This window comes from Ictalurus furcatus, chromosome 3, assembly GCF_023375685.1.
Source record: "Ictalurus furcatus strain D&B chromosome 3, Billie_1.0, whole genome shotgun sequence".
Lineage (NCBI taxonomy): Eukaryota > Metazoa > Chordata > Actinopteri > Siluriformes > Ictaluridae > Ictalurus > Ictalurus furcatus.
The window spans coordinates 14534948-14555130 of NC_071257.1; the positions used below are offsets into that span (position 1 = coordinate 14534948).

General features: G+C 38.3%; 2 protein-coding genes across 2 annotated transcripts; one reads left to right on the top strand and one right to left on the bottom strand.

The window, feature by feature from the left end:
- Nucleotides 1–2373: 2373 nt before the first annotated feature.
- On the top strand, nt 2374–14293 carry metap1 (methionyl aminopeptidase 1). Its single transcript, XM_053620914.1, has 11 exons — nt 2374–2519; nt 4978–5029; nt 5113–5219; nt 5313–5373; nt 7975–8066; nt 8901–8984; nt 9660–9798; nt 10110–10241; nt 10408–10551; nt 10721–10786; nt 13306–14293. The coding sequence occupies exons 1-11, from the start codon at nt 2403–2405 to the stop codon at nt 13470–13472; spliced, it is 1161 nt and encodes a 386-aa protein (XP_053476889.1). The 5' UTR covers nt 2374–2402; the 3' UTR covers nt 13473–14293.
- Nucleotides 14294–15011: 718 nt separating this feature from the next.
- On the bottom strand, nt 15012–18960 carry LOC128605471 (alcohol dehydrogenase 1). The gene is made up of 9 exons (XM_053620915.1): nt 18819–18960; nt 17385–17486; nt 17130–17271; nt 16952–17039; nt 16544–16763; nt 15935–16195; nt 15717–15849; nt 15450–15588; nt 15012–15364 (listed from the first exon to the last, which is right to left on the bottom strand). The coding sequence occupies exons 1-9, from the start codon at nt 18834–18836 to the stop codon at nt 15334–15336; spliced, it is 1134 nt and encodes a 377-aa protein (XP_053476890.1). The 5' UTR covers nt 18837–18960; the 3' UTR covers nt 15012–15333.
- Nucleotides 18961–20183: the final 1223 nt, after the last annotated feature.

Genomic DNA, 20183 nt, shown 5'->3' on the forward strand with positions numbered 1-20183 from the left:
TACTTCATACCCTCATCTAGTTAGCCATCAATCTATGCAGGTTAATCAACAATCGAGAGGAATGATCACAAACTCTGAAAGAGAGGGAGAGTGAGAGGGAGAAAGGGAGGTAGGTTTGGAAAATAGAAGGAAAGAGAGAGAAGGGCAAAGAATGAGAGACTGGAGAAGAAAGTGAGTAAGAGGAGGGGGCTTAAAACATGGGAGTGGTGAAAATAACTGTACTCTCTTGAGCTTTACACTTGTTTAGAGTGAGACCACTGGGATTATCATGGTCTTACAGGTGGCATTTGAAGAAGAATTTACAAATAGTCAATCCTACAATTAAAATGGAAACAATGGGGGGAAATGGTACAAACAATTATTGTCCTTTATCATCTGTGCCTCCTGATTCTAAGTTCATGATTCTAAGCATTCACTTACTAATTTAAGCTTCACAGGAATAATAATAATAATAATAATAATAATAATAATAATAATAATAATAATAATTCATTATGTTCATATAAATATAAATAACGAAACTTAAATATAACCAATAATGTCAGTAAATTCTACAAGTGGAGGAATTCTTTCCTATTTTTATTTTTATTTTTTCATTTTAGGGATGCATGAGAGCTATTCTGGGATTAAAGGTTATTCAGCTATTCAGTTATTCAATTATTACCTTTTATGTGCGCTGTAAACAGTGCTGTCTTAATAATAAGACTAAGAATAAGAATAAAATGGGCGGTACGCTGAGCAGACATATTCTAAATATGGCAACTCATAAATTAGCCAAAATTTTACTCTTATGTGCTGCATCTAATACCTGAAAGGTGGGGTTGGAACCTTTAAACCCAGAGGGCAGAGTTCAAAAGTACCACTGCATATATGCAAATACCTTGGGTGTGCACATGCAAATAGGAGTAATCTGAAAGTCTGTGACTGTCAGTGTAGCTGATCAGTTTAAGCACAGTTAACTGTAAGGAAATCTCAGTTCCTTAACCAGTTTTTTAGAATGTAGCAATACAGTAATTCGCATTTCATGCATATGATTAGGTAAAGGTAGCCCTCTAGAGGTCAGTTTAATAAAAACACGTTAACAAACAGTGTTACAACACACACAAGACAGGAGATCTAATTACCCTTCAAAAATGTCATTTTGAGTCATCCTGCCTGCAAAATAAAACACATTACATTAGTAGGTAAAATTTTTTATAATTATATTGTATGGGTGTCAGTAGAGACTTCTGTTGCAGAGGTTACGTCTGGCTGATCTGATCCAGATGAGAGCGGAGGTAGGGTATCCTCTGGCATCACTGCACAGCAGGACATAATCACCCAATCAGATTGTTACCTATGTGGCAGAGGCCATCACCAAGGACTATCATCAGTGTGGTTCATTCAGGCATGCCAGTACATGTCAAGAACAAATACAGAACAACTAAATACGTATATGTGGTACAGTCATGTGAAAAATAAGTACACCCCATGGAAATTGTTGCCTTTTTTTTTTTTTTTTTTTTTTAACATATATGGATAAGCAAACATTTAATCATCTTTGAAACAGTGCCTATTAATGATATGCTTGAAAAAAACACAAGGAAAGTTAGCTTTTTCAATCATTTATTCAACATAAATATCAACAGATGTGATATTCGTTTGTGGAAAAAGTAAATACACCCTTGGCCTCAGAAACTAGCACTGCCAACTTTAGCAGAAATAACCTCTTGTAGGTGTTTTGCATAATTTTCCATCAGGTTTGATTCCCGCCACCACCGCCCTGTGTTTGTGTGTGGAGTTTGCATGTTTTCCCCTTGCTTTGGGGGTTTCCTCTGGGTACTCCCTCTGGGTACTCCGGTTTCCTCCCCCAGTCCAAAGACATGCGCTGTAGGCTGATTGGCATCCCTGCCTTGTGTCCCGGGCCTAGGCTCCAGGCTCCCACGTGACCCTGTGCAGGATAAGTGATACAGGAAATGGATGGATGGATGCATTACCAATTACCTGACTTGCTACCAGCTGCCTAAACACTGGTCAATCATCTTTGCCAGAGTTGTTTAGGAAGGAAACAGTTTCTGATCTATCAATACCAATAGTTGTTGTTTAAAGCCAGCAGCTAAACTGGATTTTTCAGCAGGGATTTGAAGAAAGTGACAACATGAAGCTTCTAGAGCTAGATAAGAATAAATACTTGTGGACGTTTAAATAAATTACAAGTAATTTTAGACGCTGAATACCAAACAACTCTCTAATGGATATTTAATGTACTATATAGAGTGCATAATCCACTGTGTATATACCCTATGTAGTGCACTAATGAGGGCTCATCGTTGCCTGTCTCTCTCTCTCTCTCTCTCTCTCTCTCTCTCTCTCTCTCTGCCTGCCTGCCTGCCTGCCTGTCTCTCTCTCTCTCGACTCAAAGCATGGCGGCGGTGGTGGCGACACGGGCGTGCGAGACCGAGGGCTGCAGTAAAGAAGCCAAACTGCAGTGTCCCACCTGCATTAAACTCGGGATACAAGGATCGTATTTCTGCTCTCAGGTAGTGCCCAGGTTCTGCTTGAGCTGTACCGTTTAGTTGGTTACGTAGCCACCAAGCTAGCTAGCACGTTGCTAAAACTAGACTCACCCGGTTTTAGCCGTATAGCTAGCACAACAAGCGAAGCTCTGCGGGCCAGGAGAACCGGCGTGGTTTCTTACTTCAGTTCCGCATATTTACGCATTCTGACGAACAAGTCTCACACGATTAACATAATAAACATAGCAAACTACACGTAGAGTGGTCTAGAGGTTTCTGGCGTAGGAAGTATTAGTTTAGGATCACGGGCTTGATAGTTAAAGCACTGTTAGTGTTAGCACAGCAGCGGCAGAGCACGAGATTGGCTCGGCTTCAAGGTGTCAAGCAGTCACGATAAGACGAGATAAAATGAGATAAAAAAAAAATACATGCTTTATATTCAGAAACATGTCCGTGCGACGTTCATACAGCTATTAACACGGGTTAATAAAAATATTTCAGGTAGTGAGTTCAGGGTTGGTGCTTCCGTGTATTGGGGGTCACTTTGCTTCAGTTACATGATCAGTTTAATACAATCATAAAGCAAATATGACGAATATTTACAAATAAAAATACAGAAAGGCATTGTAGGTTGAGAGCAAATCTTTTATTCGTCTGTAGTGTTGTTAGTCGGCCACCTGTTGCAAGTCTGTAAATGGGGTGTGAACTTGCCTATACTATGTCAATACTTCTCCAAAAATACTCATGCTGTTTAGTCACAGTGATGCCCAGTGCTTAGTTTGTAAAACATGAGTTAGGAAGATGTGATCCAGCAAGTAGACAGGGAGGGAAAAGGTCCTGGGACATATAGACCAAAAAAAATAAATAAACATTGTATTGTCTTTATGCTGAATGTTGTTATATAGACTTAGGACTGTATGACTGTGGTACAAGAAGATATTCCAGTCACAGCATTTCGGTGATGCTATAGGCGGCCTGGACAAGTTAACTGCACGTTTGTTATGTGTTGATAAACAGTATGTGCTCAACCTCTTAACATATCGCTTAGAAAACTGGGTCTTACAAAAGTAACCTACATTATGCCATTTAAACAACATAATATGAATTTAACAATACAAATACAGATGACAGCGAAAGAAAGACTAATTGTCCAAGTTACAGTGTCCTCCTAATGTCACGATTTGTGGATCTGTGCCTAAGGCTGGGCGATATATCGATATAATATAGATATTGTGATAAATAATTACGCATTACACTTTTCTGAGATATCATTGGTATGGTGATGTCTTTTTTTTTAAAAAATGTTTTTAATAATTGCAAATGAAATGGTAATGAATAGATGCTGTTGGCTTGACGTATTTTTAAAAACTTAATCTTCTTTGTTGGCATTAAAGAAAAGGATCGTCAAACTCAGTTTAACATCTTTTTTGTTTATTTTGTTACTGTTTTGCAGACAGTTTGTTGGCTAAATTATATATCGTGATGCACATCATGTATTGTAGAAATGTCCTCATGTATCGTGATGTGATATTTTTGTCATATCGTCCAGCCCTATATATAAAAAAGAAAAGAAATTCGAAAAATGCACATGGGTTGGATTTCATGAACGATGGGCCGACAATTTTCAGAGCGCGAAACACCACCCTTGCTTTTTATCTTCTTGTTCCGCTTGATGATGTGAGTGCCATTTGGTCATTATTTATTTATTTATTTATATTTTTTTGGAAGGGTGGTGACACACAAAGAATGATCGTTCATTATGTAAATGTTATTTTTATTAAAAGAAAAAAGCTGCATAGGTGCCTGAGCCATGTTAATAAGTTCTGGAAAAAAGTTGCTTAAAATCTGAGAAGTGCCGTGTCCTGTTCCCGCATGATCTAGCACACATGAAGTGCTGATGTTGGGTTAATATATTTCTAACACACAGCCTTTGACTTAATAACTAAGTAACTTGACATGTACATTTAGAGCAGTCTCATCGTTGAGGGTGTACACTCTGGCAGAAATATCACAATCCTTGATGCCATTTTCTCAAAACACAGTATAATTATAGTTGGTCATAAAATGCTGGCAAAAACAATAGGACTGCTTAAAAGCTGAAAGAGAATCAAAGGGTTTAAATGGTTTGTTATCTGAACATCTACAAAAATGTTTACAAAACAAAGAAACAGCTAGGACAATGTATCTTAATGTCTAGTCAGCTGAATGATCCTATGAGTAATGGAAGAGTGCAAGTTATTAAAGTACTGACCGTGCTGTAAGTGATTTCTCATAAAAAGGTATTGTGATCTGGTCATATTGCCTAGCCTTATTCACCATTAGCCACAGAAATGTGACACTTTTGGGTTTCTGTAATCAGTAGTAATCAACACCTTCTGGCCAATCGTGTTTGAGAATTCGGTAGTGCTATGGTGTGTGTCATGGTTTCTCTTAGGCGTAAAATATTTATTATACATGCTACAAACTTTTCTTGTGTTTTTAGGAATGTTTTAAAGGCAGCTGGGGTACCCACAAACTTCTCCACAAGAAAGCAAGTATGTATCATGCTCCCATTGCACCTCCGGTGTATATCACTGTTGATGTGTATAACAGACCTTGTTATTGGGTGTTTGAACAGAGGAAGACAAAAAGGATGAGGAAAAGAACTGTATGGAGAAGGAGGTCAATACAGATCCCTGGCCTGGGTACAAGTACTCTGGCAAGCTGCGACCTCATTATCCTTTGGTATGAGCACAAATAAACCAACATCCTCTAAAAATGATTTTAAAAAACATATATATTTTTATAGAGAAAAATGTGTTTTGATGGTCTTTATAGACCCCCATGCGGCCTGTTCCAGGGCACATTCAGAGGCCGGACTATGCTGATCACCCACTGGGTAAGACAGAATTAATTGCACAAACACAACCACATTTGAGTAAAGGTGTTCAAAATGTGACCTGCCAACCAAATTCTTTTTAGTTTTATACTTTGTAGTTTGCCTAAATCATAGCCTGCCCCTTTTATTTCATTATATCTCTTAATTTAACCCTTTCTCTTATAGAATAAAATAATACTCTTTAGAATCTTGTAACATGGACTTGACAGCCTTCAACATTTTCCACTGCTTTTTATATTTCGATTTCATGTTGATTAGCTAAGAGGATCCTACTTAGTCAGTTCAATCAATAATTCCAGTTATACATTAATAATGTATTTAATTTCATTTACAAAATACCCGGTTCTGTTTTACAAAGTCTGTAATTTCATAACCAGATCTCTCTCTCTCTCTCTCTCCCCCTCCCCCACTAATATTTGCACCCTTGGTAAATATGAGCAAAGAAGGCTGTGTCTTTTCGTTTAACCTTTTGATCTTTTGTTAAAAAAACACAGGTTTATCAAAAAAATGTGTCACAATTATTGGCACCCTTTTAGTTAATACTTTGTGTTACCTCCCTTTACCAAGATAACAGCTCTGAGTTTTCCCCTCTAATGCCTGATGAGGTTGGAGAATACATGGCAAGGGATCTGAGACCATTCCTCTATACAGAATCTCTCCAGATCCTTCAAATTTCGACGTCCACGCTGGTGGACTCTCCTCTTCAGTTCACCCCACAGGTTTTCTATGGGTTTCAAGTTATGAAACTGGGATGAACATGGCAGGACCTTGATTTTGTGGTCAGTAAACCATTTTCGTGTTGATTTTGATGTATGTTTTGGATCATTGTCCTGCTGGAAGATCCAACCACGGCACATTTTAAGCTTTCTGGCAGAGGCAGTCAGGTTTTCATTTAATATCTGTTTATATTTGATAGTCCATGATGCCATGTATCCTAAAAAAATGTCCAGGTCCTCTGGCAGAAAAACAGCCCCAAAACATTAAAGAGCCACCACCATATTTAACCGTGGGCATGAGGTACTTTTCCATATGGCTACCTCTCTGTGTGCACCAAAACCACCTCTGGTGTTTATTGCCAGAAAGCTCTATTTTGGTTTCATCTGACCATAGAACCCGATCCCATTTGTAGTTCCAGTAGTGTCTGGCAAACTGAAGACGTTTGAGTTTGGTTTTGGATGAGAGTAGAGGCTTTTTTCTTGAAACCCTTCCAAACACTTGTGGTGATTTAGGTGACTTCGGATTGTAGTTTTGGAGACGTTCTGACCCCAAGATGCAACTAACTTCTGCAATTCTCCAGCTGTGATCCTTGGAGATTTTTTGGCCACTTGAACCATCCACTTCACAGTGTGTTTAGATAATATAGACGCGTCCAATTCCAGGTTGATTCATAACATTCCCAGTTGACTGGAACTTCTTAATTATTGCCCTGATGGTGAAAATGGGCTTCCAATGCTTGTGCTATTTTCAAGTTCCAGTTTCTTATAGCCACTTCCTGTTTTGTGAAGCACAACAACCTTTTGCCGCACATCACCCCTATATTCCTTGGTCTTACCCATTGTTATGAATGACTAAGGGAATTTGGCCTGTGTTACCTCATATTCATACCCCTGTGAGACAGGAAGTCGTGGTTGAACAATTTCCTCTTCCTAGTCACCCAGGTGTGCTAAAAAATTTTTTTAAATATCAATGGGAATATACTTCAAATATATTTTTCCTCATACGAGTTCATAAGGGTGCCAATAATTGTGCCACACATGTATTTAACAAAGAAATATTTTTGGATAAACGTGTGTTTTATTTGCAATTGTTTGATATCCATGAGAGCAGAGTATTTTTGTGAGTTTTTTTTTTAACAAGAGATCAAAGGTTTAAACATAAAGACAAATTTTCCCACCCTTTTTTGCTTATATTTACCAAGGGTGCCAATGTTAGTGGAGGGCATTGTAAATCAGTAGCACATAATAACAGATCTATGCACCATATATGATTGTATGGAACTATATTTAGTTTCCTCTTTATATCGAAGCTGCAGAATCTTCCTGTAAGTAATGGGAAACTGGACCATTAGAAACAGGCTCATAGTTGAGCATATTTGAGTACCAGCGAGAGCTTTTTTAATATGCCGTAGTCAATTCAGAGTAGGTAGTTCCTGCTTTCCTATGGATCAGATTTTTACATGTTTGTTGTGTGTTTGTTTACTTGCTGTGCTATGGATGTAATTGATATGGTAATAACATTAAAGTGTGAGTTTGTCCTGTATGAGTGTTACTGTAGTGTGTTTGTGTTTTCTTTTGCTCCCTGCAGCATCAGAGGCAGGTATAAGGGTCTTGCGTGTAGGTGCTGTATTGCCCTAGAAAAGTTCTTGAGAGACGCAGGTTTTTCTAATTTAGTGTCCCTGTGAGTGGTGTGTTTTGTTTTGTTTTTTTCTCCCTCATGGCTGGCATTGTAACCTTGCTGAAATTGTCCATGATTATACCTGTTTTATATGAGTCCTCCATAGATCAGAGCAAGAATAAATGGTTATAAAGTGGTTGGTCTGTAGAGTGAACATGAATTCTGTTAGCTTGACACTTAGTGACTGGTGATTTTATTGCTTGATAGGGATGTCTGAGACGGAGCAGACCTTAAAAGGGACTTCCCAAATTAAGATCCTTTCTCCTGAAGAGACTGAGGGCATGAGAATCGTCTCCAAGGTAAATCCAGCTTTCTTTTATCTCTCATTGGTTTTTTGTTTGTTTGTTTTTAAAAATCAGGCATGTTGGTGTAACTGAGTGTAAATGATTAACTACTGGTATTGCCACATGGACACTGAGGCATTTTGGTTTTCTGTGTAATTGTTCCATTGCGGTGCTTAAGGTACAAAGTGCATTGTACTTGAAATATTGTTACTAGGAAGTGAATTTTATAATTTGATGTTTGATCAGATGAAAATTATTCTGGTGAGTAGCTTAAGATCTTGTTATGAGAATGTAAGAGAAGTAATGCAGTGTCCTACCCTTGGGGCAGTCTAGGGAACTGATCCAGTCTGAAAATGGTGGTCTTTCTGTGTATGAGTGATCCACTCCAGGCATCAAATAATGTGATTACCTAATAAATCTTACTTTGCAGAAATTGTATAGTAGAAGTAACATAAAATTGCACCATCAAGCTGTGGTTCAGGAGGAATTTGTATAAAACAAGCCTTTGATAATAATGATTATGCTAATAATGGTAATGAGCAGAAAATAATTCCCGGTTATGGAGGTAAATGTAAACACCTGGTATAAAATCTAGGAGTAAGGGGACAGAGGGTTATGATATGGAAGCTAAAGAGGAATGTACTGTGTTTTTGTGCCACACATAATTCATGAATGTTGCTGTGTTGATACTCAAGAAAGCATATTGTTTGGAGATGTTATTGTTACAGTGTTTTGTATTATAGAGGTAATAACATATTTACCCTTCGTAATTGCGTAGCATGTTAACATTGCATATAGTAATGATGGATTGGATCAGGTTTGACCTCATCTGGGTGATTTGTTTTGCAGCTGGCGCGGGAGGTTCTCGACATTGCTGCCATGATGGTGAAAGTTGGAGTGACGACGGAGGAGATTGATCACGCTGTACATGTGGTAATTCTCTCTTCTCTCTGACTGTTCTTGCGTCATGTCCTCTTAAATATTAATTATGGTATACTGGTCACCGATAATGAAACAACACACAAACCAACACTAAGACATCTGACATTAGAGCAAAGATTTTTATTTTACAGTTAGGGCAAGATGTTTAGCGATCTCTTGTTTGCTTTGTTAAAACATTGGTTTATCTAGGAAAAAAATGCCTGATTGCTCAGAGGCAACAAACATTTTGTTACCTTTGAGTGGAAGAGATGTTTTGTTTTACACACACTAAACATCGATAACCTCAGCTGCTAGCCTGTTCCTTATAAATGTAACAAAATAAGCTTATCTATAATGCAAAACTAAGTACATTTTTTAGCTTTTCTTTACGGTAAGTTAGTGGTCTTAAGGTGTGCATTATAGCTAAGTCAGGTCTGAATCAGCACACTACAAAAAAAGGCTGCATCTTAGAACACAAACATTTCATTTCATATGGACAGTTATGCAAATTTTTCACCCATGTGTTCCAAAACTCTGGTATGTGTATTCTTTTTCTTGATATAATCACACAAATTTTGAATTTCCCCTATGGGGATCAATAAAGTTGATCTCAAGTTTAGTCTGATAAGTAAATTACAAGTAAAACTATAAAAAATGTTTGTGACCTTGCTTTCTGTTCATTTTAAGGCATGCACAGCACGGAACTGCTATCCGTCACCCCTGAACTACTACAACTTTCCAAAGTCCTGCTGTACTTCAGTTAATGAGGTCATCTGCCACGGAATACCAGACCGCCGCACCCTACAAGAGGGGGACATCCTTAATGGTGCAGACACGTGAAAAATACTCCCATTTTCACCTGTTTTAGGATATTGTGTTTAATGTTTTTAGTAGGTCACTATTGTCAGCCACTGGGTTTGTGTCGATGGTCACAACAAGGTTCAGGTCTAGACAGAAGATTAACAAGTGCATTGAACTGCTGTTGAATTCTTGCTACAGATTCAACACACACTTGCTTATACTAATGGCACTTACTTTTCTATTTGTATTTAAATCAGGAAAGAAATCAAGACTGTGTATAACTGATAACGGATAAATAGCCACTGTTCTTTATTAACCAGAGTTCTCATATTTCAGTGGACATTACTGTTTTCCACAACGGTTACCATGGAGATTTGAATGAGACATTTTTTGTGGGTGAGGTGGATGAAGGTGCTAAAAGGCTGGTGCAGACTACATATGAATGCCTTATGCAAGCTATTGATGCGGGTAAGAAAGATATATTCTGCTTTAGCCTTGATGGTTTCAGGAAAAAAGCCACATCGTATACAGTTGGACCTTGGTGTAATATTAGGCTTTGCATATGCCATGTGGCCTCTAGAGGTCAGGGCTGCACTGCAGCTCACTAATGGGATGTGTTGTCCTGTTCATACAGTGAAGCCTGGTGTACGTTATCGGGAGCTGGGGAACATCATTCAGAAACATGCGCAGGCTAATGGATTTTCTGTGGTGCGAAGTTACTGCGGTCATGGCATCCACAAACTCTTTCACACAGCCCCCAACGTGCCGCATTATGCAAGTAAGAATTTATACGTGCACACCAACACTCGTACAGAGCGAGTTATGAGGAGCACGTACGTCATGTTGCACTGAGCCTTAAACATGGTCATTAGTGCTCTAGACATTTAAGCACATGTGCATTACATAGCCTGTTCTGACTGAATACTGAGTTTTATGTTTGTGTGTAGAGAATAAAGCTGTTGGAGTGATGAAACCTGGTCATGTCTTCACGATTGAACCCATGATCTGTGAAGGTAAGAGTCTAATAAAATCTCAAGATTTAGATCAGAATTCTGAATTTGCTATGAATCTTTCATTACTAACCCTACGCTCTAAGAGTAGGTTGAGTGCTGTGGTTGACCAAGCAGAGTACATTAGTGAGAAAGAGGCCTGCGTTATGGTACATTCCCACTGCACACGGCTGCTGTCCTTAGGTCCACTACATTTGATTTGCATGTAGTGCTCGCTGCTTTCAAGGTGTGTCTGTTGAGGCTTGCAAACAAACCTTTTATAAAGATGAAAAACTAATAATTCATCATTCACTTTAAGGTCATGTAGTGTAGAAAATATTTCGGTGACTTTTTTTTTTTTTTTTTGGCTATGTTTCTTTGGGGAGAATGCATTTTTTGACAGGGTCAACTATCAACACTCAATTGTAGCGGCTAGTCAGGTCAGCATGGAACATGCCACTTGAAATATTTATAAATGTCAAAGTAGATCAACTTTGTGCTGCACTGTATGTCAGGTTTTCACTGCTTTCAACCTCACACTCCCTTGAGTAGATATTTGCAACTTTCCAAAATTTCAGATGGTGAATTTGCTCAGGGTATGCGCATATACCCTAAGACATGCTCTTGGCACCAATATAATAGCACCTAACCTTAGGAGGCATTAGCAAACGATTTCAGTCAGATATGCAGTCAAGTCCATAAATATTTGAATATTGATAAAGTTATTGTCATTTTAATTGTCTACCGCAGTATTTTGGAGTTGAAATTAAATAATGAATCATTAAATTAAATAATGAAATGTCCTCAAAGTGCAGACTTTCAGCTTTAACCTGGGGTATTTATTTATATCCAACTCGATTGAACGGAGTAGGGTTTACAGCACGTTTTAAGGGTTGTTTATGAAGTATGCTTCAGGTCATTGTTTATCTGCAGTGTGAAGTCCCATCCAGTGAGTTTTGAAGCATTCAGCTGACTCCGAGCAGATAGTACAACCCCTGGCAAAAATTATGGAATCACCACACTTAGAGGATGCTCACCTGATTTTTTTTACTCCGTAGCACATAAACAAATCACAGATATGACGCAAAACAATTTCTGTTTAATAGCTGAACATTCTGGCTTCATGAAACATTCCTAAAACAAATTAAATTTAATTGTTTTAATTAATGGAATTTTTTCCCCCAGATCAAGTAGAGGGAAAAATTATGGAATCATCAACAAAAAAACTCACAATTAGTATTTTGTTGCTCCTCCTCTGGCTTTTATGACGGCCTGAATTCTATGAGGCATGGACTTCACGAATGGAAAAACAATATTCTCCATTAAGCTGGTTCCAGCTTTCTCGAATAGTGTTTGACAGATCAGCTTTGCAGGATGGACCCATGTCATGGACCAGTGTTTAAATTTCCACACTAAATTTTCAATTGGCTTGAGATCTGGACTGTTTGCTGGCCATGTCATTGAGTTGATATGCCTTTCCTGAAGAAAAGCTTTAACATTCTTTGCTCTGTTGCAAGATGCTTTATCATCCTGAAAAATGACTACTTCATCATCACCAAACTTATTTTCTATCAATGGAATGAGAAAAGTGTCCAGAATTTCAACGTACACCTGTGCGTTGACTGTTGAGGTCTCCCCTGGTCCTTTACCTGACGTGCACCCTCATATCATAAATGAGTGGGGAAATTTGATTTTCTTCAGGCAGCCATCTCGTGTCACGTCAGCAGGCACATCAATAAATGCAAAGGAACCAGTTACATTGGCAGCCATACATGTCCATGCCATAAGATGAGGTGGCATGCTTCAGATCATGAGCAGTTTGTCCCTTCTCCATACTCTTCTCTTCCCATCATTCTGGTACAAGTTGATTTTTCTCTCATCTGTCTATAGGAAGTTTTTTCAGAATTGTATGGGCTTTTAAAAAAAAAAAAGTTGGTAAACTCTAATCTGGTCTTCCTTTTTTCAGGCTTACCAATGGATTGGGGGGGGGGTGGTAAACCTTCTGTATTGATTCTAGTGAATTCTTCTCTTGTTGACTTTGATACAGATATGCGTACGTCTGTTGTGAAGGGGTTTTTCTTCACAAGGGAAAGAATTCTTGTGTCATCCTTCACAGGTGTTTTCTGTGGTTTTCTGGGCCTTTTGACATCTCTGAGCTCACCAGTGCATTCATTCTTTTTAAGAATGTACTATTTATAGTTGATTTGGACACACCTAATGTTTTTGCTATCTATCTGATGGGTTTGTTTTGATTTTTTTCAGCCTAATGATGGCTTGGCTCTTTGGACTTCATATTGAGAGTTAACAGCAACAGATTTCAAATGCAAATACCACACATGTAATTGTTCCTTTTAACAATAACAATAATTAACGGAAATAGTTAGCTAAAATCAGACTATACACTGCTGATACCAGTTTATGAGAAGTCAGCTTGGTTTATACACCGTGAAGTAAGCATGTGTCTGAATACATCAGAAACCTTCCAGTCTTTTCTCTCCAAGAATGCTTGAATGTTTGTAAACTTGCCCCTCTCATCTTTGCAGGTGGTTGGCAGGATGAGACATGGCCAGATGGTTGGACAGCTGTTACTCGAGATGGGAAACGCTCTGCCCAGTTTGAACACACACTTCTTGTGACCGAAACAGGTTGTGAAATTCTCACTCGTCGGCTCGATGAAAATGGCCGTGCTCACTTCCTGTCGCAGATGTAGAGTGCTCGGGTGAGAACACAGGCCCTTCCCCCAGTGGAGGACACATCTGCTCCGCCCCTGTCACTGGTCAGCAAATCACACTGTGGTTCTCTGTTGGGCAGAAGATTATTGGCCAAGTAACCATGGTAATGGAGTGTCTGATTGATTGGGCCAGAAGTGGAGATTTGTTTATTTATGAATTTGTCATCTGAACAGTCATAGGACTTGGATCTGATCAGACTGGAAGGCACTGACCTTTGACCTGCTTGCAGTGCCACTACCCTTTGCTTGGAAGGTGTGTGTTGGGGTGTGTGTGTGTGTGTGGGTACGTACACATACACACACACACGCTTTATTGAATGTTCGAGTTCAGGATTAATTGTGTCTGTGTCTCCAAGTATGAATGGTAAGCATGTCATGTGTTTCCAAATGATACCAAACAGACTGATTAATAAAATCTTTTTTTTTTCTTTCCTTTCTGGTTTATACCAAACATACTCCCTGGCCACAGCCTCCCGTTTACAAAGAGTGCCTCATGACAAACAGTGTCTTTCATGAAGTTCTACCAGAGTGCATCAGACCCTTCTGTTGTGACTTGTTTAAATAAATAATATAAGTGAGGGTATGATTCATTCGTTATTGGCTGATACAGTATAGAACTGTTCTGCAGGGTTGATCTAACGTTGCTAGGTTTTTGGTCATTGGTGCTCTGTGTGTGTCTGAAACCCAGTCAAATCCATTTCATTGATCTGTATTCAAGCTGTATTAAAGCAGATCTTCCCTGTGGATGTTCTCTAGGTTTTGTGTTTTTCACCCAAATGTGAGTAAACTGTATGCCTGTGCCTCTGTGTCTGTCTGTGTACTTGCAAAAGTCTAGTTTTGGATTTTGGTACAGGGAGGTTGAGAGATTTGTTTATACAAGCTTGCAACATCATAGTAAATTCTACATAAATAAACTCTTTTGTTTAGTGTAATTTATTTGGCAGCTGTCCTTTTCTCTGACCCCTGCTCTGTCCAGTCACTTTACTATTTAAATCCTCCTCAAAATGTTGTTTGCTAAAGCAGTAGTTCATATGGGGGCATGTTTATACAGGGTGATTTTTGCCAGCTGGAGTCCATCTTATTATGCAATAGAGTTCAAACAAGTCTACTGAAATATCTGAGGAGGTACTGATTCCTTTTTTGGATTATTAAAATAGTTGAGGATGTACAGTTCATGTCTCGGGGTTGGCTTGGCAAAGACTAAAACAGTATTAGAATTCAGAAATGCATTTGCTGTTTAATCTGCAGACTATACTTGTAAAATATTGCTTGATTGGATATATTTGGCTTGACTGGATATATTTCAAAATTTCCTCATGTTGCGTAAGGATGTCATATGGCCTGGTCAGATTCAGAAGGGAGTTTCACAAAATAACAAGGAACAGATGTTTCTTTGTAGTTTAGAATTTGGCAGATTCTCCAAGGTCATTTTATTAATCAGTTAACTAGGCCTCCCATTCTTATAAAAGTCTTGGTGTAAATGGGATGAGCTCATAAAGATGTAAGACAGAAGCATCATTACATTTGCATTTTTATTAGCACATGCAACTATTTTACAATTTCCATCCACCCCATAGCTTTTTATATAATTGCATAATATCTGGATTAGAACAATCTAATTAAAGTATTTGGGTTATAGGTTAAATGCACTAATTGAATAATGTGAGTACTTCAGTATAAACACTTATTCTGAGTATCGCAGGGCTTTGGAACATTAACCCCTTTTCAAGACAAAATGCCTTAGTACATTCTTTGCAAGCTTATTAAAAGATGAATAATGATTAGCAGAAGACATGGCAGAAGCAGTCATTGGTTTCGAGTAGCTGTGGCTGTGCCCTTCTCACTTGGACACGTTCAGGATGGTTCGAATGCTATAAGACAGGAAATAATTGTTACATAAATAAACTTTTTTAAAAAATCAAGATATTTGAAAGCAGAGACTAACAAAAGATTTACCATCCTCCCTTCTTCATGAGTTCAATGGCATCGTTGACCTGTTCAAGGCTCATTGTATGAGTTACAAATTCGTCCAGCTTTATACGGCCAGCCATGTAGTCTAGGACTAGCTTTGGAACAGAATCCTTACTCTTAAACCCTGAAACACACAGATATGCAAAGATAAACTGAAGCACATTTGTTATTAATGAAAAGGCACTTAATGGCTAAATTTAAACCAATTTCCAGTCGTTAGGCTTTGGTTTATGTTACTAAATATTAAGTTACCTCCAAACAGTGATCCCTTCCAGGTCTTTCCAGCAATTAGCTGAATTGGTCGAGCAGAGAAATCACTAACGTCTGTCCAGCCTACAAGCACACTCACGCCCCAACCTTTAACACACGACTCCAGTGCACTCCTCTTCAGAGAACCAAGAATAATTTACTTATATAGAATTTAGTCATAGGGAAAAAGACCAATACACAAAAGTGTTAGCACAGCTTACCATAACAGCCACATTGCCAACACACTCCAGGGAGAAATCCACACCCCCGTTGGTCATTTCTGCCAGAACCTCACTAACAGGCTTGTTGTGTGATTTGGGGTTCACAAATTCAGTGGCACCAAATACCTTCGCCTTTTCAAACTTCTGCTCGTTTATATCCACAGCAATGATCCTGGAGGCTCCAGCGTTCTTACAGCCCATGACTGCAGCAAGGCCTACAGCACCAAGCCCGAACACCGCGCACACTGAGCCTGGCGCTACCTGTAATCACATACCGTTATATATAAACACAATCTAACTGCAGCAAGACCATTATGCAGTATATCTACTGCACACGTTGCATCCTGCTTAGATCATACAATATACAGGTGCATCTCAAAAATTGAGAATATCGTAGAAAAGTTCATTTTTGTTCTGTTATTTAATTAAAAAGTGGAACTTTCATATAGTCTAGATTCATTACACATAAAGTGAAATATTTCAAGCCTTTTTTTTGTTTGCTTTAATCTTCAATCCTTCGATTGATATTCAAATTTTTTGAGATGCACCTGTATATACACTTGCCTTAGTGCCACTATGTTTTATCATAGAGCACAGCACTACACATACCTTGGCGGTGTTGATGGCTGCTCCGTAGCCGGTGGAAATACCACAGCCAAGCAGGCAAACACGGTCCAATGGGGCATCATTATGGATCTTCGTCACGGCAATCTGGTTCATGACCGTATACTCTGAGAAGGTGCTCGTGCCCATGAACTGCAGGACAGGCTTACCACGACATGAGAAGCGTGTGGTGGTATCCGACATCTGAGCATATCGATCACTAGACCTGTGAAAAAATAAATACAATGTCCCTTTATTCATTTAACACATGGCTTTATTCAACTTTAATTCTGGACACATTTTGCATAAGGGTCCTGCTTTTAGCACCTTTACAAACCTCTTTATTATAAGTTGCTAATTAATGTTTCCTGTGTACAGGAACATTTCTCTTATGTACTTGTGTAGGTTTCTTACCAGCTATGCTCACACAGGTTAGTCTTTGGGCTCTTGCAGAACCTGCACTCTCTACACTGAGAGATGAAGAGGGGAATGACCTTATCACCTGCCAAAACATTAACACACACAGAAGAGGTCAGTACACTACAGGCAAGCCAGAGAAAAAGAGAATAGTGAATGTTGTAGGTGTTCTGACCTGGTTTAAACTCAGTGACTCCAGGTCCAATACTCTCCACCACACCAGCCCCCTCATGGCCAAGGACTGCAGGAAAGCCCTCCTTATGCTTTCCCTCAAACAGATGGTACAAGTCGGTGTGACAAACACCTGTGGCAATCACCTACAGGACAGAATCATAGTACACCTCATGCCTCAGTTTTGTTTTTTTTTTAATTATAAGTATACATTTATTTATGAAAGCACCAGCAAAGGCATGAACAAGAAATGTCCGACCTTGATACGTATTTCATTCTTTTGGGGTGGAGCCACTTCAATTTCCTCTATCACCAGAGGAGTATTGGGCTCCCAGGCTACAGCAGCTCGACATTTAATCACCTAAAAACACAAACACACACACACACACACACACACAATCTGTGGTGTAGTGAATACAGACTTTGTTTCTCATGTGCATAGTGCAATATGGTTATGTGTTCTGCAGATACACTGATCCCGACCAAACATGGAAGCTTTCCAACCATCTGTTTTTGCCCCTTGAGCAATGTTTGACTTGGAGCTTAGTTGACTTAGAGTTTGACTTTTGGAGTTTATAAGTAAGATTTCACAACCTTATCAAATGTTAAATCGATTACTGAAATTCCAGCTGTAATATTTGGGACTGTAGGTACTGATGGTGGAACTGGTTTTCAGCAGCTCTTATTGTGTTTCTATATTACATTTTTCTCAGAGTCTCAAAGATCTAATAGTTCTAATGAAGTTAAATATATCCTTCTGTGGGACTCTTTTTACATTATCTCATGTATCATATTTTCCAATATTTCCTTTTATGTCTAATATAGCATATAGTGTCAAATTTCACTTGAAAAATATACAGTACTGTGCAAGAGTCTTAGCCACCCTATTTTTTAGCACAATCTTTACTATAGATTTTTTAATTTTATGACTTCTACATTATCGAGTCCATACAAAAAACGTTAAATTTTCAAGCATTAGTTTTCTAGCACAAAATTAAATGTCACAGAAAAATGTTTGTGCAGTACGTCAGTGAGAAAGCAGCATATTATGTAAGAGAACACTTTTCAGAAAAAAAAAAACATTATGAGGGCTTCTGGGTTTTGCTGCAAAAATAAGAAGCGAGTGCGACAGTCAAAATCTCCAGGAGAACCGTGTCTGGTTCTGCAACATGCTCAGTAAAGCTTTTCCTTAATTTCCTTCTTTTTTTAAAAGCAAAGGGAGGTCACACCAAATATCGACTTTGTTTCATTTATTTCTGTTTACTGCTTTTTATAGTATTTTTTTATGAAAAACATTTAATGAAGGCATCTTTGCTGTACAGCATTTCTTGCATATGCCTAAGACTATTGCACAGTATTGTATATAAATGCACTAACACTTGACACCCAAAGTAAAAGTAGGTTCATAATTTTAAGTAACAGTTATCTAAATACAGAATCAACATGAATGTTCACGACTGCATCTGCAGTCTATGAAATGTATTTTATATAAAATACATTTATTAAATGTGTGCCACATTGTATACTTCAACTGAACCTTGATTACTGTTAGTTTCCTAATTTGATGGGAAACTTAACAAATATTACATGGCAGAGTTTAACTAATGAGCTTAGCATAGTGAATTCATACCAAGCTTTCAAATACAAAGGAAGAGCAGCTATTGATACAACAGAAAGAGGGAAAGATACATACCTTTCCTGCAGTGGCCATGTCTTATTGCTGTCACTTCGACAGAAAGAGAGAGAGAGGGTGAGAGAGAGGGAGGGAGCACAAAGTCTTTGGCTCGCAATTATATACTTAAGTCCCAAAATCGCAGTAGGGAGGCACAACCTTCCTCTAACTCTCTTTAAGGAGGGGCTATAGGCTATCCAACAGATTTATGAGAAGATTAACAAATGTCACATTGTTGAAATACTATAAATGTTTAGTTTATGTTGTTTAATAATTTATGTATAACTTATGTAAGATTGTGATTAGAGCCAGGTTGTAGCTAGGATTAGGTAAGAGGAAAGAAGCACTGGGCCTGGGGTCAGCAGTCATAGAAAGAACTTTTTCATGAGGGAGTCAACAGAATCAAGAAGGAAGTACAGATATTTTACGAAACATAAAGACTTGTTTTAGCTTGAGTTAGTGTCCTTCCCCCTTCTTAATGTAATGTTTAATGAAACTGATAAACAGTTATGATAAACTGCTAAATATATTCTACCCTGCAGCCTGGTCTACTTCCAGTAGCTCTTCCATTTCTGATATTCCAGTTTAACTAAAGTGATTTTTTTTGTGTTTGTTTTCTTAACATATTACTGACTTAGGCAGCTCTAAAGCTAGATAAAAATATGAGCCAAGAGCTGAGTGATTTAATAGTAATTACTACATTGAAACTTGCATGCCCATTAGAGTTACGCAATCTCTAATCTGGTGACTTTATCTTTTTGTTCTTAATGCACTAGCCAGTGTATCTCATCTGTGCCTTTTAAGGGAAGGTTTGTTAGGTCTTTCACACAAATGCTTTGGCACATGCATAATTTAAAATGCACAAGCCAGTGATGCTCTGTTCTTTTTCCATGAGAGCTACAATCAGTTTATTCTGCTCAATTTCAGAGTAAAATTACATTCGCTACACAAGATCCAAAATGATGGAGAGATAGAGCTGATGACTATTATTTTACAGTTGTTTTGTTTGCACGATTTTTGGTCATGTGTGTATTGTCATAACATTTTGCAATATAACGGAATGTATCTGAGTGATTATACTGTAGTGTTTGTTAAATAGTGCGGATCAATTATTTTTCTAGTAGAATTTGCTAGAAGTTGCTAAAAGATTGTAGCTCAGAAAAGGTGCTGTGGATTATATTCAGGAAAGAGGTCAAATGCTTGTTCTTCAACAGCAGCTTTTCTGATCGTTTTCCTTTCACCTCAAACTGCAGGTGAATATCACAGAACTGAGAAATTGTGGCAAATTGTGAATCCGTCTTCATTTATCAGTGATCCAATCCTGTATTTAACCATTCAGGCTGACAATAAATATCCCACAGTAGATATCTCTCTTCAGTAGACACA

Excerpts from the sequence above, each read along its gene's own strand:
- LOC128605471 (XM_053620915.1), bottom strand. Across the intron at positions 16,764-16,951 it reads AACCTGTGTGAGCATAGCTG|GTCTAGTGATCGATATGCTC; the intron begins GTAAGAAACCTA and ends ATTTTTTCACAG. Across the intron at positions 15,365-15,449 it reads CTCATGAAGAAGGGAGGATG|CATTCGAACCATCCTGAACG; the intron begins GTAAATCTTTTG and ends CCTGTCTTATAG.
- metap1 (XM_053620914.1), top strand. The coding sequence starts at position 2,403 with ATGGCGGCGGTGGTGGCGACACGGGCGTGCGAGACCGAGGGCTGCAGT. Across the intron at positions 2,520-4,977 it reads GATCGTATTTCTGCTCTCAG|GAATGTTTTAAAGGCAGCTG; the intron begins GTAGTGCCCAGG and ends TTGTGTTTTTAG. Across the intron at positions 10,552-10,720 it reads CAACGTGCCGCATTATGCAA|AGAATAAAGCTGTTGGAGTG; the intron begins GTAAGAATTTAT and ends GTTTGTGTGTAG.